Below are 20158 nucleotides of genomic sequence, written 5' to 3'. Positions count from 1 at the left end.
ACTGGAACTGTCTTACGATGTTTGCTAGCTCCAAAACCAACATAAGATTTGTTCATTCATTCAAGTGTCCTGTTCAGATAGTTGGTACAGTTCCATAATATCCTTTTCAAAATAGCCAATCCTTCGTCTATTTCAACCATTTTGCTATTTCTTACTAAATAATAGTAGCAATATTTATTTTGACTGAAGGCATTTCACATGCCATATTGTGTAACATCCACCAATGAAGCTATAGCATTTACCATATTTACAGCTGCTTCCTGCTCCAACATGGGAGATTTCATTGTTGCCAGGTCAAAGCACAGCCATCCACTTTCAGTTGTCTGTTATCATTTATCACGAAGGGAATACAGGATTCTGATTTGCTGTGCTCATGACATTGAATTACACCGTCAATTTCTAAGCTAGCTCATTCGGCACCATAGGAAGAATGCCAAGTGTTCAAAATGCCACACGCCATAGACCAGAGACCCTTCTAATTCACCTCCATAATTTAGCGTGACGTAGGTGTTAAAGTTAACTTTTTTTTTTACCTTCCTCATTGGTATGATTTGCGTAAGCACTCACTATCCAATAGATGGTGAGATAGTCTTTGGAACGACACAAGTCAGCCTTTGCAATGCTATTTACTAATTGCCAACTGCACGCCAGAACACGTTAACAGACAAGTGACAAGTTGTACTTAAGGTCCTACTAGGTTCTAAAAGGGGCTATTTTAGCAGTTTTGTGAAGCACTACAGTGATGTGACCACCCAATTCTGGAAACTGACTCAATGTTCAAATACTGCTAACAGTTAATATCAGTACCAATCGCCATTCTACATGTTCACTTCTGTTATCTTGTTCTGGAAGCTCTTTTCTCAGGATGCAATGCAAGATCACAAAGTCATTGCTGGACTATGGGGCACTTTGTGTTAAAAATGTGCTGTTCTACCTTTATTTAATGCAAGAGAAAATAAAAAACTATTATAAAGAATTCATATTTCAATCTGTACAATTATCCAGGTAATTCAGTTTACCACCTCTGATTAACTGCTTGATGTGGCTGAAAATATTTCCCACTGGTATCTGCATACTACTGGTATTGCTAAGTTATGATCTATACAGGCACTACCCCTACCTTTTCATTATGCTGAGTGACAATTTCAAGAGCACATTCTGATAAACATAAAACATCTAACCATTCGACTGATAATTTTCCTGTAATGATAGGAATTTAAACTTTGTATAAAGCTTCTTATGTTTTTGTGGAGTAAAGCCAGTGAGTGTTTTTCCATCCCCATGTTCTGTTGGACTGTTTTGCTTAACAACAACTATATTTACTCTTCATCTCAGTCTTTTGCAATCTCTTACCTTAAAAAGAGGCCACCTGAAAACATTTCCACTGGGACAGAGCAAATACTACTTTGATCGGAGAACGTTTCTGACAATTACATGTGCCTGTAGGCTCTTAGCAAAAACATTCAGATACATGCCTGCTATACAGCATATGATTTGCTACTCGCCATAAAGATGACATACTGAGTTGCAGACAGACACAACAAAAACACTTTTACACATCAAGCTTTTGACTAAAGCCTTCTTCAGAAAATATTCACCAAAGCAGGCACCCCCCCCCCCCCCCTCTCTCTCTCTCTCTCTCTCTCTCTCTCTCTCTCTCTCTCTCTCTCTCTCTCTCTCTCTCTCACACACGCACGCACACACATGCGCACACACACACACACCGCACGCACACACACACACACACACGCACGCACACACACACGCACGCACACACGCGCACGCACACACACACACACACACACACGCACACGCACACGCGCCGCGCAGCGCGCGCGACCGTTATCTCTAGTCAACTGCAACTGTTGTGGTGCACGAAAGCAGCAATCCAGAGTGAAGAAGGGAAGGGGGAGGGATAACAGGATAGACATGGGGTGGAGAAGAACACTGTCTGGTAAGCATTCGGGGAGTAGAAGGTCGCAGGACAATGCTGCCAGGCATATTGTAGGGTGGCTGGAAGGGGGTGGGGTGGCGGAAAAGGCGGGGGGGGGGGGGGGGGGACAAAATGGAAGAGACAGATGGGTGCATTTGCAGAGTATGACACACGATGAGGATGAGAGGACATGAAACCTATGGTCCCCACACACTTCACTCAACAGTTTCCATCTCCCTGTCCAATCACCTCCTCCCAAGTCATGTCTCCTTACCCCCGCTGTGCACCACACACTGCCAGTGAACTAAGAAGTCTTTTCCCCTCTCTGTTCCTCCCCTTTTGCATTCTCCATTCCTCCTTCACAGCCTCCCAACACTGCACCTGGCAGCCTTTTCCTGCCACCTTCTAGTCCCTGTATGCTCCACCAGATAGTGTTCTCCCCCCCCCCCCCCCTCCCCAAATTTGTTCTCTGCTATCCTCCCTTTACCTGCCCCACTCCAAATTGCTGTATTTGTTCAATGCAACAGCTGCAGTCTGGCCAGAGCGGCCGGAGATAGTGTTAAAGTGTGTATGAGGTGTGACTGCTTCTGCGAATATGTATATGTAGTTTTTTCTTTTCTTTTCTTTTTTAAAGAAGGCTTTGATCAGAAGCTCAGAGCGTAACAGCCTTTTCATTGTGCCTGTTTGCAACTTACCATGCCATCTTTATGGCACGTATCAATCTGTCCTTTTCACAACTGTTGATATTTCAACCTAGACTTCCCATTGTTTGACAAAGCATATTATGTGATGCATCAATTGCACACAAGTGTGAATGCCCCATACCCTCTTCTGGATGATTCTCCAAAGTCAGTAAACATTTATTTAGGGGAATACATTTTGTCCAGAATCAGAAAATTTTCTCAATTTAAGGCAACTGAAAATAGGAACCAACCAGATGGAACTGGTCAGACATTTCATGAGATATACATATTATGCTGCCCACTCCCTACATACTCTAAAGACAGTGTGATCGATTTCCTTACCAGCCAGCTACCTAGCAGCAGATGCCAGCTTTCTGTAGTATCATGGCTTTTCCAACAGATAGGGCACTGTCATAAAATGCCAACAATGTCAGTAACAGAGAATGCTTGAGGTCAATGGTGGGGATAATCACTTGAATGAAAATTAATGAACTTGAATGAACATTGATGAAAGAGATAAGGGACAGGAATATGCAAAGTTAAGATAGAAAGTGTTTAGTAGGCATTGAAATAGGAATGTCTACTCATTTTGTGCCTTTTTCAGAGTGAATGATTTATGGAATTTGTCAGTTTCCCGACAGCGATAGAATGTGTTATGGTTGGATGTGTTTATATTCTTGAAAGTTAAGTAAACTATTTTAAAGAATTTCATCTTTTATTCCACAAGACTTACCTTCTTTTGTCATTAATTTTGTAGTACAGACATGCACAGACTGCAGTCTAACTTTCTATGAAACCACTGACTGTTGCAAGTGTCTCCCTCAAAGGTCCGATAGTGAATACTTAAGAACAAGATCAGTTCACTTAAAACTAAGGAGGACGAGAGCTTATAACACTTAGCTCACCAATTGCTTATAAACCTGCAGCAAAAAACAAAACAGTGAAACTTAATGAAAAGCAGTAAAATGGTGAGAAGCTGCAATTACATGGTATTTTACACAACAGCGAAAATAACACATTAAACTGCACTCAGAGATTTAATGCCTCATTTACACAATAATGAAAACAAGTCCACACACATTTAACCACAAAACTATAATTATACATTAACTATGACATCAGACGCTGATTGAGAGGATTCTGTGGTGATTTCATCCACTCCTTTCGCAATATCTGTTTAAGCTGTGACAGTCTAAGTGTAGGATTTTCCATTTTTATACGGGGAAGATTAGCTTCTTCAAATTCCGTGTATGCAGCTTTTAATCGTTTCTCTGGATGTTTATCACCTACTGAAGTTTTGTCACTGCAACAAAGAAGGGGGGGAAAAAAAAAATCACCATGCTTGACTAAGTACAAACTTTTTTTAAAAAAACACTGGATTATGAATCTGAGAACAAAATGAAAATTTCAGTCTGTTTAATCAAAAATTATGAACTTAAGGAAAAGGAGAGGGTAAGGGATTATTAGAACCACACTTGCCCTGACTGACTTAACGAGTGAATGTAAAGGGATCATAGAGAGAGTTGATAAGCCATACTAGAGTACAAGAGACAGAGATAATAAAGCTGCATGAGGGAGCAAAACACATTTTATGTGGGTGAGAGCATGACGGTGAGGAGATGAGTCAAGATGTAACAGGAAACTATGGAAGTCAGCAAATCACAGAATGATCAACCAGCATTGTGACTGACAGAAGGTGTAATTTTTTTAGTGTCCAGCCAGGCTGAGGATTCAGTTTGGAAATGGAATCGCACACATTCACACATGTGCGCACACAAGCATGTACACACTAGATAGATATTTACCTGAGAACAGCAATGGCTTCATCAATGTTCCGTGCCTCATCCCCTTCAACAACCACTCTATTTATGTTTTCCTCTAAAGGCACTTGTAAGTGTGTCTCTGGTTCTTTAATCTTCAGAGCAGCTAAACGTCTGCGTTCTGTTTCAGCCTGAAAAATACAAACAAGTAAATAATGCATGGTTAACATCTTTTATACCTTTAATACAAATTGGAGAACAAGTAGTAAAAACAAGAAATTTGGCTAATCTCCTAAACCTTATAAAGTAGCATAATTTTACACACACTACAGAGTTGAAATAGTAGCCTTACATTTATTTTTGTTTGTCACAAAAATTTCAATAATTGAAATGGCTCCTCCTCCTGGACTAAATAAACTGTAGAACTCCCAGTCTTGGTCTCATTTTAATTTATATACTGAATTAAAATGTGACAGACTGAATTCTATAATTTATTTTGATATTGACATCACAGGTATTCTCCAATGATTAGAGGTGCCACATTTCATCTTCTAAGCTGAATCACTGAAATGTAATTAGCATATTTACACCAAGACAAATTTCTAAGTATGGAAAGTCCACAATGGAACAACAAGAAATTTCTAGTATTCTTTTTCATTGTCTTTCCAGGTCTTAACACCACCTCTATGTGGTGAGCAGCAATTTATCCTTCCTCTTTTGTTATTATTCTACATAAAATTTCTTAACTATGATGATTCATTAATGAAATAAGCAGGGATCTTGCGCTTTAACTACAGTAGACCTCCAACTTATTGCAACTAGCAGTTACAAATTGAACCGTCTCCCTCCCTCCATTACTTGGTTTTACATGCAGAATTTGCATAGAATGGGCCACACAGATGACTAGTTTTCTGTTTGCACAGTGATTTCTTCAGGTTCCTGGTGAATCATTCTCACACACGCTTCACCATTCCCTACTAACTATCTCAGCCAGCCTGTTCCCCCACCCACCAGATAAACATCAAATCTCATGGAATGTGTTCCACTACCCATGGATTGTTTAGTCTCTTGGAGCTTTTACCTGAGATTCCGTACAAAATCCTCACTGAAGCATCACTGCTGACTCACATTTAGTGAATTTGAGGTCACACAATGCATGCATTGCTGCATTATATGCCATGTTATAACATACTTGACCCCTACTAGTGACAAATGCAACAACGCCACAGTGTGTATTATTAATCAAAACTTGCAGGCATGCTCTATCCACTGATATATGCCAATTTTCTGCACACCTTGTAGTTTTTGCATGATAGGTTTCTGAGAGCCCAGAGGCACTTATGAATAGCCCTGTAAGTAATGGGTTACCTTAAAAAATTAATAATGAATATAAATTGGTACAATGTATTAACAAGTTAGTGTGCATATTTTTGAAACTAGCAATCACACAAAAAGAAAAGTTAATATTAAAGATGCTCAAGCACTGTTTTTGCAATTAAAATTTCCATCAATATGCACACACAAAAAATAGGAACATTCTCCATTTTCACCCATTCTTGCTTTTATGCTGCATAATGAGCAATGGAAAGTCCAGGTTGAAATATCAACAATATAAGGAAAAGGACAGATTGCTACTTATTGTAAAGGTGACATGCTGAGTTGCAGACAGGCACAATGAAGAGATTTAAGATTTAGCTTTCGGCTGAAAGTTCAATCTTTACAGGCTTGCCCACTGAAGCACATTGTACTTGTGTTTACAAGGAGCACATTTCAAACTATCTGATGCACCTTCACTAAAGGGTTACAGCACTCACGATATATACAACCTCAGTATGGAAAGGGCTGAATCCATGTAATGTGCGATCTTCCTTGATAATGCCTTATACTTTTCTTCATAACACTTCTACCTGCAACTACATGTGCAGTGTTGGACTAGTAATGAAGTCGTATCTCTTCCATGGCCATGATCAGTTTAAGACCCAAGCAATATAATCAGTCGCTTTGCTTGTATGAAAAAAAATGTTCTTGAACCTGTCCTGGCGGTACCATCATCAACTGCCAGAGAAAAACGTACATAACTTTTTCACCAGTTCAATGGGTAACGTATGCTCTGCGAAATCAAATCCCTCCTCTTTGCAACTGAGAAATGATGATTTGAATGTTGGTGGGCTTTAGGTGTTCTGTCTTTTTTTCTTCTAAATATATTATTCCTCTAGTGACCTCAATTGTAGCTGATAAACAATGCAAGTATTTAAAAAAAGAAAGAAAGAAAGAAAAAAGAAAAGAAAAAGCTGAACACTGCCAAATTTGTAGCTCACTGCCATCGCATTAGCAGACAGTCAATGCACAATGTGGCAAGCACATATCTCTGGTTGATGGCACATCAATAAACATAACACTGTCATAATTTGTAAAGCGAATTTCAGTTTCCGTTAATAGTTTCTGTGACACAATTGCTCAAGTTACTATTCACTCAAATTTGTAACTCAGTTAATGTTCATAATAATTAACAGTGGTTGTGAATAACATCTGTATTTGTGCAGCTTCCAGGATTTTACAGTAATGTGGAATCCAATTAACATTTTCAACCTTGCAAATATGAAATATGAAGAATGTGATGTGCAATCGAAATCACCTACTTCTCCTGAAGATCTACATAATATGTGTTATGTATTAGTTAATTTGTTGGACATTAATTCGAATGATTTCAACATTTCATTAGAATTGGGAAATGACAAGTATTTGAAAGAACATGATATAACTTGTACAATTTCATGAAGTGTGGCTCGAAAGATGATCGTTGTGCTAATTAAACTCCAGAACACAAATAGACTACCTTCCAAGCCCAAAGAAAACGTGCAGCAACAGCTTTCAGTGACAAAGAAATGGTTGAACTTCTTTTTGGCTAAACAGGAGGAGGACAAATCAGTCAAATTTAAGTGGTGACCGTGGCTAATTTTGTTTTGTAAAATCCTGAACATGAATTATAAATGGAGAAAAGATTTACATGATGTACAAAATATGCATCAACATAAAACTCACAAAACCATAAAACAAAAACTTTTCAAAAGGTTTAGAACTGCTCATGAGAGGCAGTGCAGTGTTATCAAGGGGGATCTATTGAGACTGAGCACTCTGAAAGACAAGTGAGAGGAACATTACTGATTTCCAGGATGGTTAAACAGATTATTGAAATTACTTCAAGTAAATGGGTAGAGGAGATGTTATTAATATATAATACTATAGAAAAATTCACAGCTGATGTGAAAACGAAGCTTCTTGTTTTATTATAACTGTTTATACCAGTGATAAGCATCAGTGGATTACTATTCATGCAACATCATATCAGTTGTCAGAAATATCAAGGAAAATTAGGACAAAAATTTAAAAAAAAAAATGACTGTTTACCTACAATGTTGCATCTGAAATGTCTTGTTACCACTTGCAGAGAATAATTCATTGCTTTCATTGTACTCTTAGTTGGACATAGAAACACCTCTGTCCTCACGAGGATAACGAAAAGACGGTCAATATAATTCAGATTCCATCCACATCTAATTAGTGTGATTCAGTCTCTAGATAAAAAATTTTCAACTGTGTCTGGCCCTTTCAGTAGCCCAGTAGCCAGAGACTCTGTGTGTGTGTGTGTGTGTGTGTGTGTGTGTGTGTGTCCATCGAAGGCCTTGGTGGCCGAAAGCTCACTTTCTTTCCTTTTCATAATATTGTTACTTTACATACAATTTTCTTTACAGTGTAAAGAATTTTTCAGAAAATCATCAGACAGTATAATTTCCAACAGCTCTTTGTCATTTCAGGTTTATCAGCGGAACAGTATTGTTAAACATCAGTCATTTCTGCAGTGTCAATTTTTATCACCACATTCTACAAATTTGATCAAGTACGTTTGGTACACAGCACAATACGCGGAACAATGATCACAACAATTTCTTACTTCATTCCAGTACTCTATAATTAAAACTAGTTAATTACTGTGAAGTGTCTGAATGCATTAATATTTTGTCAGGTGTGGCTGGTGTAAAGTACATCTTTCATTTCATCATTCAATAGACACTTCGCATTTTTGAGACAATTTCAGAGAATAAACAAGGAAATGTCTCATTGTTAATAAAATATACATTATTAAAAATTTCATACAAACTTTGCTACAAGAATTGTTCTAAAATACTCAACATCAATAAAGTAAAGCCCTGACTGATGGAAGTAATCTGTAATTCAACATCACACATTGCCTTTATTTGCTTTCCTCTGCTACTCACTGGTATAGCAAATACCTCCGCAACAGTTTAGCTGAGATATGAATTGCAAGTTGTTCAAAAAATTAATCATTTGAGACATGTTTGGTATGGTGTAAGTGCTTAAAATTTTTGTGTGTCACGCGTTGGACTTCACGCTGCGCAGTGCTACGTTCTCATGTCATGGCTGTATCTGCTTATTCACCAATTGTACACTAGACAGGAAGGGCTGTACAAACTGCCGTAATAAATGGATCTTTGTGCACCAAAGATGAGTAGCTTTAATATTTAAAAAAATAAAAAATAAATAAAAAATAAGAAAAACTTGCAGTGTGCCTTAGCATCTAAAATTTTGACAGTGCATTTGTTTTGCCGCAGTCTTCCTGTGTGAAAAGTATCAGAGTGGGGTTTGACACATCTAACTGCACCATTCCCTCATTAGATGGCCCTGTTGCCAACCTAATCTCATAGTAAACAGCACTGATGATTTTAAGATGTGACGACCAACCTGAGCCACAGGTCACGCGTGCATAGTCAAGACAGGACCACATAAAAGCCCTGTAAAACTGAAGCAGTGTTCTATCTGCTCCCCATGAGCTGTGGCTGAGGTATTTTAACATATTCATTGCCTTTAGAGGTTTGGCATTTATATTCTTCAGTGTGGCAACCAAGTCAGCCTCTCATCTCCTCACTGTATTTTTAAAATTGAGACCAGTCTTCCTCATTATAAGAACAGGTAGGTTACAAAGGCAACAGAAACAATTAAAAGTAATACCAGCACATTTTTCCCAAAGAAAATTTAGAAGCTATGCTATCTGTTCACTCCTCCAACTGTTTTATCATGAGGTGCAGCTGTCAAGTGGTCATTGCAAAACTGAAGGAGCAGCAGAATACGGTAAAAACACCCACAAGCAGTGAACATAAAATGGGAGATTTAACTGCGGACATAATACTGTTGATTGCTACACTCATGCTCATAACTTAAGGATAATGCCGATACATGGTGAAAAAACGCTCTGGTGGGCGGTTTGCGGGTTTAAATCACCTCGGGGTATGACCATGCAGTGCATTTGACCTGTGGTCGTCACACGTTGGCGCTGGCAGCAGTTCCCATACGCAGAGGTGTGTTGGTGCATGTCAGAGTACAGTGCAAACATTTTCAGATATGCTAATGGTGACTGTGTGTTGAAAGGCTCAAAGAACACACATTGATGACGTTATGAGGGGTAGAGTACTAGGGCGACTGGAGGCTGATCAAACACAGCAGGTCGTAGCACGGGCCCTCTGTGTGCCACAAGGTGTGATCTCAACATTATGGCAATGATTCCAACAGACAGGAAACGTGTCCAGGTGCTACACTACAGGACGTCCACAGTGCACAACACCACAAGAAGACCAATATCTCACCATCAGTGCCCGCAGACAGCCAAGGAGTATTGCAGGTAGCCTTGCTCGGGACCTTACCCCAACCTGTATGGAGGCCGTGGTTTGATGGTGTGGGGCGGGATTACGATTGGTGCATGTACACCCCTGCATGTCTGTGACAGAGGAACTGTAACAGGTCAGGTGTATCTGGACGTCATTTTGCACCAGTATGTCCACTTTTCAGGGGTGCAATGGGTCCCACCTTCCTCCTGATGGATGATAAACGCATGACCCCACCAAGCTGCCATCGTGGGGGAGTACCTTGAAACAGGCGAACGGAGTGACCGGATTGTTCTCCAGACCTGAACTCCATCGAGCACGTTTGGGATGCTCTCTGTCGACATATCGCTGCATATCTTCAAACCACTATGACACTTCAGGAGCTCCGACAGGCACTGGTGCAAGAATGAGAGGCTATACCCCAGCAGCTGCTCGACCACCTGATCCAGAGTGTGCCAACAGATTGTGCGGCCTGTGTACATGTGCATGGTGATCATATCCCATACTGATGTTGGAGACATTCACAGGAAACAGTGGCAATTTGTAGCACATGTGTTTTGGGACGGTTTTCTCAACTTATCACCAATACTTTGGACTTACAGATCTGTGTCTTGTGTGTTCCCTATGTGCCTTTGCATAGCAGTTTTGTGTAATGCCACGTTGTGTGGCACCACATTCTGCAATTATCCTTAATTTATGAGCATGAGAGTATATCAAGCCAAGTCACACATAAAACACTTCCCTGAGGAGCCATTCTCTTGCCCATATTCCTCTGAAATAGCATCACTGACCTAAAAAATTGTCTGGAATGGAAGGACCATATAAATATGGATAAACGCCCTGGGAAGGCTTGTTTGTGGAGTTGTCTGAGAATATTAAGCTTCAAAATAGTGTCATAGGCCCTCTCAAGATCAAAGAAAATACACTGCCATTTGTGAAAAGTGCAACACTGAGAAGGAATTACCTGAATAGCACCACACTTTGTGTAAGTGGCGACGGGTGTGCAAGCAATATGTGATACATTTTGCAGCGAGATGGGGTACATGTAGGCCGAGCAGAGCCCTCTCGTGTCAGTTCGACATGGTCAGTGTTGCGCCTAGTGTAGTCTGTGCTGAGCTGTCACACAAGGTGGAAACAATAGAGTGAAGGCCAGTATGCCTGGCTGAAGTTAAAGGGAGCCACATCGGCATGTGAGCGAGTTCAAACGAGGCAGAATGATTGGTGCCTGGGAAACGAGATTGTCATACCATGATATTTCAGCTCGCACAGGGCATGCTGCTATGATAGTGATGCGTGTGTGGAAGCAGTGGATAGAGGAAGATCGTACGCAGCGACGAGCAGGAACTGGACCGCCGAACATGACCACAGCACGGGATGACCGTCATCTTGTCTGCATGGCCATTACGGACCATACAGTGTCATTCACAGTGTTGGCTCATCACTGGAGCACTGCAACAGGTGTGAACTTGTCTGTATCAACAGTTCATCACCGTCTGCTGAAGGCTGGACTGGTTGCACGCATGAAATTATGTCAGCTTCCATTATCCAGAAACCACAAGCTCCTCCGACTGCAATGGGCACGTGAACACCTTCACTGGAGTGCCGAGTGGCAACATGTGATCTTTTTGGATGAGTCCCACTTCAGCATGGATATGTGCAGTGATAGCTGCATGTGTGTCTGGTGGTACCATGGTGAGCACAACCTGGAGGGCTGCACTGTGGAGCAGCATAGGGGATAAACACCAAGTGTGACTGTTTGGGGCACCATTGGTTACAACAACCGATCTCATCTCATACATATTGCGGGCACTTTGAACAGCAACTGGTACCCAACAGAGGTTGTGGAGCCTGAGGTACTCCCCCTGCTTCAGACATCTCCACACGCCACATTTCAACTTGTCTGGGATATGGTTGGTTGGCACCTGGTGCGTCACAGTCCTCCAGTAACTGGTGTCACAGATTTCTGGGCTCTAGTAAAAACTGTGTGGAGGGAAATCCCTCCAGAACATATTCAGAACCTTACTGATTCAATGCCATGGCGCATAGCAGCTCTAATTGCAGTGCATGGTGGCTGTACGACATACTGAATGGTAGGGCTCAAAGGACGTGTACAGATTTGAAAAGGTGATCATTTGTTACTTGTCATGTACCTAACCTGTGGTATTAAATTAATTGATTCATGCGTTTCCTTCTTGGTGTTGCAATTTCCACAAACATTAGCGTATTTATAAAGTACTGTCTGCTTAGGGAAAATTGTTGTATTTCTCCTTTCAGCAGGGTGAATTTGTCAAAGGTTGAACAATACTTTCTAACCAACACTGGAAGCGATTAAGTAGTCCTGCGCTCTTAGGACCCGGTCAGACACTAGTTGACCATACATTCTACCATTTTGCTGTGCAGCTAGTGTGAGCTCCACTACAATGACTACTGCACAGCATGTGGTCCTTCCCTGGTTTCAGACAGGGTACTGAAATTACCTCCCTGCAAAAGGTGAGGAAGTGACACTCTTTGTTCCACCATGGGACTTGTTGCCCCTGAAGGACTCTCGGACATGTGTGTCAGCAGTATGATGGATTATGCTTGTAATGTGACTGATCCAGTTCTCGATGCTATATAGGTGTTCAAAACAGTCAGCTGGTTGGTAGTACAGTGCCTGTTTGCCCTCATGAGCATCTATTGTGGCAGCTTCCCTTCAGGTATTGCTCCATCTGGGATGTGGATGGAGATAAGGAAGTGGTCACTTGAATGCTAGTAATTTACCACTTCCCACTGAGCAGTATTTATAATGGCAGGAGAACAGAAAGTGAGGCGAGTGGCAGCGAATACCCTCACTGCATTGCTGAAATGCTTTCTACTCCCAGTATAAAAACTTTTAAGCATGTGAGCAAGAATAACTGCAAACTGAGCAATCATATTTAAAGTTAACATAACCAGATCAGCAGAATGATTGCAAAATAATAATCCAGCAGGACACAGTTACTCAAAATTACCACTAATTTCTACATTCTAATATGGCAGATTAGAGCAATGATGTAAGCTCTACAAATAAAGGTTTGGCATTTTTATTAAAACTTTTAATGGCAACATGATCAGATTTATAACTACTAGATTAAGCTTCACTATTAATGGAGCATTTGTCATTTTTCCATGACCATAATACAGCTGCACTATCATTATTTACAGTAATTGCAAGTTATGCCCTCAGTTATATATTAATGACTGCTTATACAAATATAAATATACTTCACAGGCATTTAATTGAAACTAGCGAACAGCTTTACCTGCTATAATCTAAATTTTCATTCCATTACCTTCACTATGACTACTATATTTCATGATTCAGTAGATACAATGATTAAAATTAAAGCAACTGGATGACAATGATACTGAATTCATGAATGTTTGGACTTTTTAGATGTTGAAGTCCATACTTACATGATACCAGAACAATATCTAGAAATTTATGGACTTTGACTATTAGATGCAGGTAACCAGACAATTTTACTTGTAGATACAGAAGTTGAAGCTCTAACTTCAGCATCAAACTTGCTAGATTCATGAGCAATACCCACACAAGGAATTAAGACTGATGCTACACCTGCACAATTAAATTGTGGAACATTTACAATTAACTGACCTGTATTATTCTTTGGTCAATGTTTAGAAATTAGTGGAGCAATCACAGGCTTATACCAATTTAACTGAAAGGCCTTCAGTAAATCTATTAAGTGATTATCTAAAATAGTCTCAGGAGTTAGTTAAAATATACAATTAGAGTATCAATGTAAAATAACAAAAAAATGTTATAACAAAAAATTTAGTACACCTCAATCATCAGATGGTAAAGCAAGTAATAGTCTCTTTTTAAAAACACCAGTAAATTAATGCCACATCTGATTGGGAAGCATTAATCTGAATTCCTCAAATACCACCACTTGTGTGACTTTCTCTATTTACTATATTTTCTACTTTTCTGATTTTGTTCCATCAAATAACCTATTATCATTTAAACAAAACTATTAAAAGAGAAAGAAAGAACTTAACCTGAAAATGGTAACAAACATATTCTCAATATTTGATCCATCAACCAACATTTCAATTTATCATTAAAATGGACTGGAATGTTCTTAGGACTCCTATTAATCGCCTCATTAATTTGACTAACACCATCACAAATTAGTATTATCTGAAATAAAACAAAATTAACTTTACATAATGGATTTAAAACACTGTAAGGTCCAGAATTATTCAACGGCACAAAATTTTTCTCTGTCTCAATTTTTATTATACTACTTTTAACAATTTCATACGATTATTTCCATATATTTTTACAAGAACTAGACATCTAGCATTAACATCTACAATTGCTTTATCTATATGATTTAAGTTTTATATTATTTGGATGAATTAACCACGTAAACCACTTATTAACACACCTAGTACCTCACATACACCTCCTGCATTAATAACATTTATGGCTCTAATTGAAACAATCAGAAATGTTATTCATCAAGGAACATTTTAATGCAACCCAAATGTTGTAATTAAATACAATCTTCTATTCTGCTCGTGTTTTTATAATAATTACAACTGGCCAAATTAATGCGATTCGGACATCCAAAATTAAGAAAATTATGGCAATTAAGCAAAACTGAAAGGAGAATGGTACTCATGGTGATCTTTTTGGGTCAAATCCACATTCAAATGGTGACCTTTTTCTTGGTCATTAATTATTTTTGTATATAGTTGTTGCAAGTATTATAACAATTACTGGTATATTAAATATAATAAAAACTCTTGTAGATAAAACTAGAATTGTTTTTCTTGATTAATAATCGAGCTTTCTGACTGGTAGTCAACTGTATTATTTATACTAGAAAAACGATTATCTACTTGATCAGTAAACTGAAATGTGTAAGAATACTCAAACTACATCTACAAAATGTCAATATCATGCAGCAGCTTTAAATCCAAAGTGGTGTCTTGGTGATAACTGATTTATTGAGTGTCAAAGCAAGCATGTTGTTAGGAAAATTTTTCCAATAATAATGTGAAGTCCATGGAATCCCTTAGCAACAAAGAATGCTGATATATAAACTGCATCAGTAATGGTTAAGGGTGCCTCTCAATATTGCTCGCTGATGACCTAGCTGTTTAGCACCCTCCGCCATAAATGATCATCATCAATATTGCTTGTCATATAGTAAAATCCTAGTAACATTCTGGTGAATAGGCCTTGTAATGCACATGTGAAATTAGATTCTATATGTCAATGATGGGCTCATGTTACATTTACTCCTCTATGCAAGAAGATGAAACGTTTAATTCCTATTGCTGGTCATAATATTTCTAAGTCAATAGCAGGTGCTAGTCTTCTACTAAAGAAAACTCAAAGGAATGATAAAAGAATAAAACCTCAGATGCAATGAATAGAATTGTTCCTCGACATAATATAATTTTAAATAAATCATGTAAGTAATGCTTGGTACATACCTTCTTGAACTACATCTCGTCATCGCTGAATTATTGTAAGTAGTGTAATCCCAAATCTATTGACGAAAAGGTCAATCAGAGCAACAGTTCTAGGATCAGGGCCAGCTGAATGATTTCACTTATTTCATATCAGCCTTGGAAGTAAACTACTCATAATGATTCAATTCAAAAGAGATATAATTTGAGAAGGTACATAATGAGGATTACATAAGAATTAGCCAACAATGATCCTGTCTCTCTCATACATCTTTCAAATGACACAAAAGTATTTTTTGAGGCAGACTGTAATGTGGATAATGTTCCTGGTAAATCCTAAGAGCTGCCCTCATATAGCCACAAGTAGCACTGTAGGCAAAGAGCTTGTCGCTCAGTTCGTCCCATGTGAAACCATACTCTATGTTGCTATTTCACAACACTCACCCACTTGTTGCTACCTACTCAAGTCGGACCACTATACCTACTGAATATGGCGAAAGGGTGCTTAAAACCAATGGTCTGCACAGCACTAGAATAAGAGACTTGGTGTTATGTAAAAAACAAAGATGATGAGACTTACCAAACAAAAGTGCTGGCAGGTCGATAAACACACAAACAAACACAAACATACACACAAAATTCAAGCTTTCTCAACCAACGGTTGCTTCGACAGGAAAGAGGGAAGGAGAGGGGAAAATGAAAGAAATGTGGGTTTTAAGGGAGAGGGTAAGGGGTCATTCCAATCCCGGGAGCGGTAAGACTTACCTTAGGGGGAAAAAAGGACAGGTATACACTCGCACACACACCCATATCCATCCGCACATACACAGACACAAGCAGACATTTGTAAAGGCAAAGAGTTTGGGCAGAGATGTCAGTCGAGGCAGAAGTACAGAGGCAAAGATGTTGTTGAAAGACAGGTGAGGTATGAGCGGCGGCAACTTGAAATTAGCGGAGGTTGACGCCTGGCGGATAACGAGAAGAGAGGATATACTGAAGGGCAAGTTCCCATCTCCGGAGTTCTGACAGGTTGGTGTTAGTGGGAAGTATCCAGATAACCCGGACAGTGTAACACTGTGCCAAGATGTGCTGGCCGTCCACCAAGGCATGTTTAGCCACGGGGTGATCCTCATTACCAACAAACACTGTCTGCCTGTGGCCATTCATGCGAATTGATGTGGACGGACGTGTGAAGCTGGCCATTGGACAGATGGAGGTCAACGTCAAGAACAGTGGCATGGGATTTGGAGTAGGACCAGGTGAATCTGATGGAACCAAAGGAGTTGAGGTTGGAGAAGAAATTCTGGAGTTGTTCTTCACTGTGAGTCCAGATCATGAAGATGTCATCAATAAATCTGTACCAAACTTCGGGTTGGCAGGCCTGGGTAACCAAGAAGGCTTCCTCTAAGCGACCCATGAATAGGTTGGCGTACGAGGGGGCATCCTGGTATCCATAGCTGTTCCCTTTAATTGTTGGTATGTCTGGCCTTCAAAAGTGAAGAAGTTGTGGGTCAGGATGAAGTTGGTTAAGGTAATGAGGAAAGAGATTTTAGGTAGGGTGGCAGGTGATGGGAGTGAAAGGAAGTGCTGCATCGCAGCGAGGCCCTGGACGTGCGGAATATTTGTGTATAAAGAAGTGGCATCAATGGTTACAAGGATGCTTTCCAGGGGTAACAGACTGGGTAAGGATTCCAGACGTTCGAGAAAGTGGTTGGTGTCTTTGATGGAGGATGGGAGACTGCATGTAATGGGTTGAAGGTGTTGATCTATGTAGGCAGAAATACGTTTTGTGGGGGCTTGGTAACCAGCTACAATGGGACGGCCGGGACGAATGTTAGTGAATTTTAGGTAGAAGGTAGAAGGTAAGGGTGTGGGGTGTTGGTGGGGTCAGGAGGTTGATGGAGTCAGGTGAAAGGTTTTGTAGGGGGCCTGAGGTTCTGAGGATTCCTTGAAGCTCCGCCTGAACATCAGGAATGGGATTACCTTGGCAAACTTTGTATGTGGTGTTGTCTGAAAGCTGACGCAGTCCCTCAGTCACATACTCCCGACGATGAAGTACCACGGTCGTGGAACCCTTGTCCGCCGGAAGAATGACGATGGATCGGTCAGTCTTCAGATCATGGATAGCTTGGGCTTCAGCAGTGGTGATGTTGGGAGTAGGATTAAGGTTTTATAAGAAGGATTGAGAGGCAAGGCTGGAAGTCAGAAATTCCTGGAAGGTTTGGAGAGGGTGATTTTGAGGAAGAGGAGGTGGGTCCCGCTGTGACGGAGGACTGGAACTGTTCCAGGCAGGGTTCAATTTGGTTAGTGTCTTGGGGAGTTGGATCATTAGGAGTAGGATAAGGATCATTTTTCTTCGTGGCAAAGTGATATTTCCAGCAGAGAGTACGAGTGTAGGACAGTAAATCTTTGACGAAAGCTGTTTGGTTGAATCTGGGAGTGGGGCTGAAGGTGAGGCCTTTGGATAGGACAGTGGTTTCAGATTGGGGGAGAGATTTGGAGGAAAGGTTAACTACTGAATTAGGGTGTTGTGGTTCCAGATTGTGTTGACTGGAATTTTGAGGTTTTGGAGGGAGTGGAGCTGGAAGTGGGAGATTGAGTAGATGGGAGAGACTGGGTCTGTGTGCAATGAGAGAAGGTTGAGGTTTGCTGGAAAGGTTGTGAAGGGTGAGTGAGTAGCCTTTCCGGAGGTGGGAAACCAGGAGATTGGATTAAGGTGGAGGGTGGCATGCTGTTCTAATTTGCGGTTGGCCTGTAGAGGATGCTCTGAACAGCCGGTGTGTGGATGTGGGCGAGGGAAAGATTTAGGACTTTTATTAAGGATAGGAGTTGACGGGTGTGTTGATTGGCTGAGTTGAGGTGTAGGTGAAGGATTAGGTGGGTCGAGGGCAATGGATTGTTCAGTTCGGAACTGGAAAGAAGGGTTGCAGCCAGAGATGGGAATTTTAAGTGTGAGGCCTTTGGGGGTAATGCCAAATGTCAGACAAGCCTGAGAAAATAAAATATGGGAGTGTAATCTGGGTAGGGCGAAGGCATGTTTGCGGAGGGAATGTAAATAAAACTTAATGGGGTCGTTGTGGGGATGTTGTGAGGGTGACATGGTATTAGAAGGTGGAAAGTGTAACATGAGGCTGAAATGAAAATAAAAATATATGGGGAGAGATAAAGGTGAACTAGAAAGCAACTGGTGATCTGGTGTGAAAAAAGGCGAGAAAGTGTTGGTTAAAGCTGGGCTATGTTGATCCTGTGGTGAACTTGGGTTGGTAGACAGCGATGTGCATAAAGGTTAGGTAGTTGTGTTGCCGGGTCGACAGAAGCGTCCGATCCCACGCATCGGCTTTGACCCGTGACGTAAGGGTGTTGTCGTGTGTGACGTCATGACGGCGCGGAGTTTGGTTTGAGTGTGGCTGTCTCCAGTTCTGTTTTATTTTATTTACTTTTCTGATCTGTTCATTCTATCTCGTGAGATTTTTTTTAAATTTAAAAACACTTATTACTTATTTTAATTATCTGTTTCCTCCAATTTCTGTTTTAGTTTATTATATTTATCTTTCTGATATGTTCGTTCTATCCCGTGAGATTTTTTTTTAAAGACAAAAAACACTAATCAGCTACTGAAGCATCTTTATCTTCTATGGGTTGCAGGGATTACGACCCCTGGGGAGGTGGGTGGGTATTCATGCATGGCTGTCTTCACTTACACGTTGTAGCTACGCAAGGTGTCTAAATTTGTTTATATTTAGTTTGCCCCCCACCCAAAACACCCCATTTCCCGCGCTTGTCCCGTTAGTGTCATTAGGCTTCTTGTGGAAAGTGTGTGTGTGTGTGTGTGTGTGTTTTTGTTTCCGCCATATTTGTGACGTCATGGGTCAAAGCAGCCGGGTGGGATCGGACGCTTCCGTATTTCCGTGTTGCCGCCAAAACACGTTAAAGGGTGGAGAAATTCGGGAAAATTTCGAAAAAACTACGTGTAAATATATTAAAAGGAGTGTTTTTGTGGTGGCAGATTATGAAAATGAGGTTAACAATTGTCTGACGAAGAAATAATGACGTTAAATTCTGTGGTAAGCGGCTTAGAGGACGCCTTCTTGGTTACCCAGGCCTGCCAGCCCAAAGTTTGGTACAGATTTATTGATGACATCTTCATGATCTGGACTCACAGTGAAGAAAGAACTCCAGAATTTCCTCTCCAAACTCAACTCCTTTGGTTCCATCAGATTCAACTGGTCCTACTCCAAATCCCATGCCACTGTCCTTGACGTTGACCTCCATCTGTCCAATGGCCAGCTTCACACGTCCGTCCACATCAAACCCACCAACAAGCAACAGTACCTCCATTATGACAGCTGCCACCCATTCCACATCAAACGGTCCATTCCCTACAGCCTAGGTCTTCGTGGCAAACGAATCTGCTCCAGTCCGGAATCCCTGAACCATTACACCAACAACCTGAAAACAGCTTTCGCATCCCGCAACTACCCTCCCGACCTGGTACAGAAGCAAATAACCAGAGCCACTTCCTCATCCCTTCAAACCCAGAACCTCCCACAGAAGAACCACAAAAGTGCCCCACTTGTGACAGGATACTTTCCGGGACTGGATCAGACTCTGAATGTGGCTCTCCAGCAGGGATAC

General features: G+C 40.6%; 1 protein-coding gene across 1 annotated transcript in view; it reads right to left on the bottom strand.

Moving 5' to 3' along the window:
* Positions 1–3634: 3634 nt before the first annotated feature.
* The window catches only part of LOC124798372 (coiled-coil domain-containing protein 124), a 44099-nt gene continuing 27575 nt past the window's right edge, over positions 3635–20158 (bottom strand). The window contains 2 exon segments of the mRNA XM_047261744.1: positions 3635–3919; positions 4422–4567. Coding sequence (XP_047117700.1) covers positions 3727–3919; positions 4422–4567 — 339 coding nt within the window. The 3' untranslated portion in view covers positions 3635–3726.

Source organism: Schistocerca piceifrons, chromosome 5 (assembly GCF_021461385.2).
Source record: "Schistocerca piceifrons isolate TAMUIC-IGC-003096 chromosome 5, iqSchPice1.1, whole genome shotgun sequence".
NCBI classification, from domain to species: Eukaryota; Metazoa; Arthropoda; class Insecta; order Orthoptera; family Acrididae; genus Schistocerca; species Schistocerca piceifrons.
This window is presented reverse-complemented; position numbering and strand designations above follow the sequence as displayed.